General features: G+C 35.8%; 1 protein-coding gene across 1 annotated transcript; it reads right to left on the reverse strand.

The window, feature by feature from the left end:
* Positions 1 to 3,238: 3,238 nt before the first annotated feature.
* LOC145205518 (regulator of G-protein signaling 21-like) lies at positions 3,239 to 6,661 on the reverse strand. The gene is made up of 4 exons (XM_080078259.1): positions 6,489 to 6,661; positions 6,241 to 6,293; positions 5,787 to 5,947; positions 3,239 to 3,829 (listed from the first exon to the last, which is right to left on the reverse strand). Exons 1-4 carry the CDS (start codon positions 6,617 to 6,619, stop codon positions 3,617 to 3,619), a joined length of 558 nt encoding a protein of 185 aa, XP_079934385.1. The 5' UTR covers positions 6,620 to 6,661; the 3' UTR covers positions 3,239 to 3,616.
* Between the last annotated feature and the right edge of the window lie 1,304 nt (positions 6,662 to 7,965).

The raw sequence follows: 7,965 nt of genomic DNA on the forward strand, positions 1-7,965 counted from the left end.
GTCTACCTTTGCAAAACCATTAAGTCAAAGAAAAATGTGTTTTAGAAAATAAGTCAATATTTATTTATATTTTATTATTTTATAACCGTAGCACGGAAATATGTTTCGAAAATAATAAATTGGAGCTACACACTACTTTCTAAAATTGATTCTCCATTAAAAATAAAATAAAAGTGGTTATTGTTTTAGTAACCTCGCTTCTACAAATAAACTACAAGCTCTTGGTAAAACAAAAATGACCATAGTTATTTTGCAGAGACAGATTTGGAATTTCCAGAATAAGTGGCCGCATGTTTGTCAGGCTTTGTGTTGTTTAAAACCTTGCGTCGGTTCTTTGTTATCGCGACCCCCTCAAGCATTGTCAACAGGCATTAGAAAGTGCTCGTGCTGGGGTCTCTTCCGCATTTGTTTATAGTAGGGCGAGCGCAGAAGTATTTTCTGTCTGAGTGCCTGAGAATTTTTGTTTTCGTTTCCTCTGCTTGGTTGAAAACATATTACACCACGTGACGTACGCTGACAGAGTCGTATTGTTTTGGGTCACGTGATGGCAACAAAATACCTAACAAAACTTTAACCGCGTCACGAGTTTTTTGACGTAACTTATCCACAGGATTTGTTATAAGAAACCGAATATACGCAACAGTCACCTGCTACAAAGAAAACTTACGCTCCTATTTGAAAAAAACTGCCAATAAAATATCAAGTAGAATTTTTCTTTAAACAGCTTCTCTGTATAAACTTCCTATTCAATAACTATTGCTTTCTTTAGATAAATTAGAATGGTCAAAACGAAATAATTTCAACAAATCATAAAACGTCTTGTGCTTTCAAGTCCCGCACCATATGACCAGTTGACCACTGCGCCAACCTATGACCAAACTCTAAATCATTCCGCAAAATGACGTATCCATCCATCAAAGATAAATGCCGCCCTTGTAAATCCATGACCGTTTGATCCCGTTGCGAATAATTGGTTTAATACGGAATACTCCCATAAACTTCCAAACACGAGGGCACCACGATTTCGATGCTCGTGTCATCAATTAACTCCTCAATGCCTTTACCACGACACGGACTCGAGCCATTATCAGTTATTGGTCTTAGTATGGCGATTAACAGCAGTTGATCTGGGTTCTGTTCCCACAATAATAACCAAGGCACCTTTACATTTCTTGCGAGTATGTGCTAAGGTACTTAAAATTAAACGTGTGATTTATGCAAGATGCTATTTTAACAGTCTGGATTAACAAAAGTTGATTATCGGCATATTTCATTAAAAGCCGCTTGTACATTACTGTTTGGTATAACTTGAGGGTGATTCATTATTTGATTTTACCTTATTTTTAACCTTAAGCCCCATAAAACAGACAATTTAAACTTACAAATGATTTTTTGGTTTGATAATAATTATCAACAAAGATACTTTCACAAATAACGAAATTTGTCGCATTAATTTTACAGAAAACAGTGTAAATTCATACCCTTTTAAAAATATCTTTTAAATAATATATTTCAACAATACCTATCTTTTATTATTTGTCTTTTATCGGCGCATTCAATTTTCCGTTAAAATTAAGTTCTAATATTTGCAAGATTTGTTTATTTGTCAGCCGTTGCCCCTGTCTCGGACTCTCAAATCTTTAGACAAACGTTTGCTTTTCTGCAACTTTTTTGCCTCATAGTGTTGGACTGATTTGTAATAAAGTCCATACATTAGTTCTTGTACTGCCTTACATAACCAAACTACACTATGCTTGATTTATCAACAAGACTCAACCATAACCTCTGCGCGCTGAAACTGTGTGGGGTGATTGGCTTGTCTGTATAAATAATCAGTTTACATCACAATAATTATGATGCGGTCAACCAGCCTACCAGTTATTACGCGTTTACGTACATGCCTATTAACCTCAACTATAAGTCGTCGTTTTCATCTTCGTCGGTAGAAGAACTGCAGAACTTCGCTTTAAACACGTTTGCGACTGGTTAAAACGCATGCCAGCTTTCATTAATTCAGTACACGGGGTTCATATTTTTCTTTAAACGTTTTTTATCGCAAATATACAACTTACGCTAAAAATCTTTTTAATTTATAAACTAGAACTCGTTGCAATGTAGTTTTATCTTTTACCTCTACGGCTACGCTAAGTCTCAAAATAAACACCAGAGCGATACGGTTTAGTAATATGTCCAATATTCAAAAATGCTGTGCGTCTATGTCTGACTGCCTGTAATACCTAGTTATTTAATCTGTTATATAACTAAAAGTATTTAGCTTAAATAACTAGGTTATTGAAATTTAGTTATTTAAGCTAAATTCTTTTCGTTACATTTTAATGCGTTGCACAGCTTTACCCCATGTTTCGGTATTGCTTAGTGACGCAACTCGTTAGTACAAGTATAATAAAAACGGCTAACCTTCTAGTTATATGCAAGCAAGGCTTTTCTTTTTCAAACCCGACCTGTCAAAACAGTCTGTGGCAAATAAAACCGGCTTCGATCCTTCAGCGCAAGCCGTTGGAACGTTTCGATCAATGTAACAAAGAAGCTATTGATGCATCGTCTTGAGCATCTTATCTGGACGACTGCCACGCAAAAGATGACCAATGAGTTTAACGACACAGTTGACAATAGAGAACAATGCCTTGCACGTGTCGTAAATCAATTGTAACAATGAGAGAGCGGACTAACCTAGTTGACATGGTTGATGCAGTCTTCTGTCAGACAAAACAACTACATTGATCCATTTCAGCCTGGCTTTGTATGTCTTTACTTTATCATTCAAATTTACAAGGAGTCATGAAAAATGCACAAACGCCACGTTTACGTAGTGATTTCGCTTGATAAATATAAAATACCTTCTGGAGCCCCACACACTCCGATTTTAAGCACTCACTAAATTGAAACCTGCTTTCTGTTTGTGTAAGAACTTTTACTACCTCACGAAAAATGCTTGGAATACCGCGATTCCGTTACCTTTGCTCTATAATCCATATGGTCGCTTCTTGGGCAAATATCAATGTTGCACATATAGAAGTTATTTTCACAAGTTATTTTAATTTTTTTAAAGCCCATATGAAAGAATATGCAAAAACACACGCTCTTTTCTTCTTATGTAAACCAGACATAATTCTAGATCGAATTACTGTCCCCTTGTTATTAGAATGCAAATCTTCAACGTATATCCCGGCGAATAACGTATAATCGAAAGAGCCATTTCTCCTTTGTGAAGCCAACGTCCATTAACGATTCTATTGCTTTGTATTTAACCCGTAAACTTGCTTTACCAAAGAGAAAGAGGTACAGAATTAAAACAAGCATAGCAGTTCGAAACGAAGGAACAACAAGTTGGCGTATCTCAGACGAATTCCAAAAAAGCTTTTAAATGGTCAGGGTCGAATTGCAGTTCAAACGCGACCGATGCAAAAATACAACAGCATTCATACACACATATATATACATATATTGTTAAATAGTTGCTCTTAACTTGAATGCTAGAAACTCCCTTCAAAGCATCTGAAACACGGCAACATGACATCGAACGCAAATAGATTTATGTACAGATGTAAATACAAAGTAATGGGAATGTGACATAATTAAACATGGGCGTGAGTAACTAACACGGTGAAAAATGCTTGCTAAATCTCTTCAGCTGGGTTGTTAAATGTATCAACTGGCATTTCAAGAAAAGCTCCGTTGATCGAAATCGCTGAAACGAATCCATGGCCATTAATTTATAAACGTGTGTTTGGGCTTCGTCGAAAAGATTGAGTTGATGGAAACGCAGGTTTTCAATAATTCCCATCCGAATATAGTGGGGGATGTTGATCTGTGGAGCACATAATGGAAGTGAATGGATGTATAGCCTCCATTTGAGAGCTGACATTGGAATGTCATGTTTAAACAAACAAGCTAAGCCAACTCAGAAAATTTTATTCCCCCCATTTCCTTGATTCAATACCCCTTTTTTGAATTTTTTGAATCATAGTCAGAAAACGTGGATACAACAAAATGTGCAAATACTATTTACCGGTTACATTTATATTGGTGCTGTAATGTCCTTTTATTTGCTAGTTGGATAGCTACAAAAGATTAGCTTATATCAGGGGTGCACAACCTTTTTGCTTAGACGGCCGCATCGCAGATTTCTATTTCACCAACGGCCGTCAATTACCTGCTTGTTTTTGTTTTTAAATTTATTATGCGAAAAAAGGGCTTGTCCCACCCATAAACCATTTAATGGCGTTCAAAAAGCCCGGATAATTTAAAACTTGATCCACAGATCGAGGTAAAGTAAACAGTCTGAGCTATTTATGACGTCATAATCTATATTGTGACGCACGAGGTGACTGTTTATTTGCATTGTTTGCACACAATAGGCGTATATAAAGTGTGATGCACAGGGTCACTAGGCTGATAATATTCTTTACAGTCTTACAAAATCTATTTAATGCAGTTTGAAAGTCAAAATATTTAGCAAAAGAGGTTTTTACGTCACGGCCGCCAGTGCATATATTTTAATAAACATGTTCACGGCCGCACAAAATCGTCTACTCGGCCGCAGGTTGTGCACCCCTGGCTTATATCATTAAACTTAATATCTGAGGCGATGAAAAGTATGTGCTATATTTCAGACATATTAACTTAGTTTTATTCTTCTCCAACTAGTTTTTCAAGTTAATGAACTGGTTGTATTATTAACTCATCGCGTCCATCCATGGATTCTTGCGACAAATTTACCCTGTTATGAAACTGTTATGACGAATTGATTTCTATATTTTTTTCCAAAAAATGGATGATGCAAAACATAAAGAAAGATTAGAAGGAAAAAAATCGTTTAAATGTAATAGGCATCAAAAATTTTTTTTTTAATCCAATCGATCCCTCCTAAGTTTCTAAATAAAATCTAAATAAAATCTCTAAATTCTAGTCTAGAAACAGGTTTTCCGGTGCTGTCAAACGTTTTTTTAATGAGGGACCAATTTGGTCAGTTTTTAGGTTTAATAAAGTTTAAGTTTTTTTTTTAACCATAAAAGCGGACAATAAATGTTTTGGTTGTACAACTGCTAACAACTGCATTGGAATAATTACACTGTAGCACTTTAACCCCCGCATTTCTTTTTTTACCAACTGCCGTTATCGCAAAAAAAAGTGCAAAGGAAATTGTAAACCCATAGAAATTGTGTATTGTGTCGTCAAGATGCTCATTTTTCAAGTTTAAAGCTCGCATCACTATCCTTAGCTTTGGAGTGTCTTGTGCACGTCCAACGAATAGCCGCTGTGAGTCGCACTTTGATAGACATTCCAAAATATATGCTATACACAATTTTATTCCGACTAACTGCAAAGCATGTTAAGCAATAATTTTTTAAAACGAGTTGAAAGGAATTTAGGCCAATAAAGGGGCAGAAAAATCAAAAAGCACCGAACAACGTTGTCCAAATCGATTAAATCGACGTTCGTTGGGTCAGGGGGTGAACCGAACATGGTTGCCTGGTGAATTATGTATATTGAGCGACAGATCATGCGATGACAATTAAGTTAGTGGCAACTGTACATGAAATCAAATACTGCGTCTGCCTTTGAAAATCGATTAATTCTATTTTTAGCTCCTGTACCCTGTTTTTTGCCTTCAGTTGTTCCTTTTTGTAATGTCACACGTTTCCTAAACTATCGACAAATATATTCGTCGATTGTTTGAGGTAATCTTGCGTTTTAGAGAATTTGCTGTACCACTTGTTTAATGGTTTGAAAAAAAAATGGAAAAGACATGAACTTTAACCAACCTCGTTCTTGCTCCCATAAGCAATAAACTTTGCATGTATTCGTTTGGCAGTTGCTCGTCGTATGAAGCCTTGCCTTTTGTATCGGTTCACTCCCAACCAGAATTCCAAGTTCTCCTTGCTATGCTCTTCCTCCAAAAAGCGCTTGAAAATTTTTACCGTTTCTGAAACACATAAAATATATGTGTTAAGTTTTGTTATCGCTTGGACATTTTGTTGTTTTCTGCTGAGAATTTTACGTTACGGAAAATCTGTGTGTTGTAACGAAATTACCAAAAAGCGTTCTAGATTAAAAAACACTTTCCAAAAAGTGCAAAAAATTAAATTGTTGCCACCTAAAAATGTTAAACTTTCCAACAAAACATGCATCAAATTTTTAGGTAATAAATCGAACCGTTTGTTGAATTTTGTTTTAGAAAATACGCTGGTTGTTTCTACTGTGCAAAAAGAGCCTTACCTTCATTGTTTAAAATATGAACCAAACTAATATCATTTGAGAAGTGGGAGATTCTAAAAACATCAAGATTAGAAAAAACAGCAACATTATTTTCTTGTATAGTTTTTGTATTAGTTATACTGTGTAATACTTTTTAAACCTTTTTAACTTAAAGCATTAGTCACCACGGTAAATTACACCGTTTAATTCATTATCTCGAAAATACTACAAAACTTGCAAGTTCAATGAATGATGTTGTCATAGCGTACCTATCAGCAAGGTATTCGTTTCCAACAGTAAATATTTCCACAGTATGTCTCTTTGCGAGTCTATTCGGTCTATGCAATGTAGGTTCAGGTGGTGGAGTATATATTATCGACAAGGAGAACCTTCGTTCCATTATTCAATGTCACTAGCGTATTCTGCAAAAGTTACCATACTAATAAATTAGGTTGTTAAAACTAGTTTTTGTTTTCCAAATACAAAAAGGCATATCACTAATCTAAAACAAATAATTTCAAAGGCAACAAATTAACCTGTTCAGCACAAAAACTTCAGATTTCTCGCAATACTGCACCCCGAACTATTGCAGTTTACAAGCCTTGAAACCTGTAGACCAGGGGCGTGCAACATACGGCCCGCGGGCCACAGTCCCGCCCGCCAAGCTATTTAGTGTGGCCCCCACCAACACACTAATTAAGAAAAAAAAATACAATTCTTCTGAGAATTTAGCAAAATTTTCCAGTAGTTTTTGGTAAATCTCCTAAGTTGCTATACTACACGTAACAAATCAGCGTTTTCCAACCGATGGATCATACAGCAGTTACAGCAAGTGGCCTACTTCACCGAATGTTACGTAACAATTCCCTTTGTGTAGTAAACAATTATTTTGTTGCGAACGCCAGCTTTGGGCTGAAACTCTATAGTCTATATGTTGTCGAAAATAAATTATTTGATGCTTTTGGAAGAATTTCTAATTTATTGTGCATATGAAAAAAAGTTATGTGGCCCTCGCTTGACACCCGAAATTTGTTATACGGCCCACCGACGAAAAATGTTGCACACCCCTGCTGTAGACTATTTTGCATAAATCGTAACCAGTTTACGTTTATGTTACAAACAAAGATTTTCTATCGATTCTGTGTTTATCTTCCGGGGGAATTGTCTGTGCTAATAATCCAGTAAGAACCTACACAATTCAGTTACAAAGTTATTTTCCCCGTCTCTATTAGATGCCAGTCGAAATAAAGCTTCGAAAACAAATACTCTCGTTATTATATGAAACTGGGATTCCATTCCCTGCACAACAGCGAACACCTGGGGCAGCATAGAAATAGACCATAAGCATTAAATATACATGCGAAATCCTGACCAGAAGGTTTTATACCCTTGGGCTCATCACCAAATGCCAGTGTAAGTCGATTCGTTTTTTCACCTATTCCTCTTTTTCGTGTTTCAATCCGCTAATTATCAACACCTGCTGACACTCAACAGCAGATTTGTACATTTATCATAAATGATTTAACCATTTCAAATAGAATGAAACAGATGTTAACATCGGATATTTTAAAAAAAACTAGGGAATTGTCATTTGAGGCATAGCCGGGGTTGCCATACCGTCCTTATTTCTAAGATTTGTCCTGTTTGAAGGGCACTGTCTTAGAAAAATGTATTGTCCTTATTTCTAAGAAATGTCTTTTTTTTAACTTACATCCTTATTTTGTCTTATTTTCAACAATTACAAGT

This window comes from Phallusia mammillata, chromosome 8 (genome assembly GCF_965637545.1).
Source record: "Phallusia mammillata chromosome 8, kaPhaMamm4.hap1.1, whole genome shotgun sequence".
NCBI classification, from domain to species: Eukaryota; Metazoa; Chordata; class Ascidiacea; order Phlebobranchia; family Ascidiidae; genus Phallusia; species Phallusia mammillata.

What these genes read in the sequence shown, in the direction of transcription:
- LOC145205518 (XM_080078259.1), bottom strand. Translation starts at nt 6,619, where the DNA reads ATGGAACGAAGGTTCTCCTTGTCGATAATATATACTCCACCACCTGAA. An exon ending in TCATATTTTAAACAATGAAG is followed by an intron (nt 5,948 to 6,240) that starts GTAAGGCTCTTT and finishes TATGTGTTTCAG; the next exon opens with AAACGGTAAAAATTTTCAAG. An exon ending in CTTATGGGAGCAAGAACGAG is followed by an intron (nt 3,830 to 5,786) that starts GTTGGTTAAAGT and finishes TGTGCTCCACAG; the next exon opens with ATCAACATCCCCCACTATAT.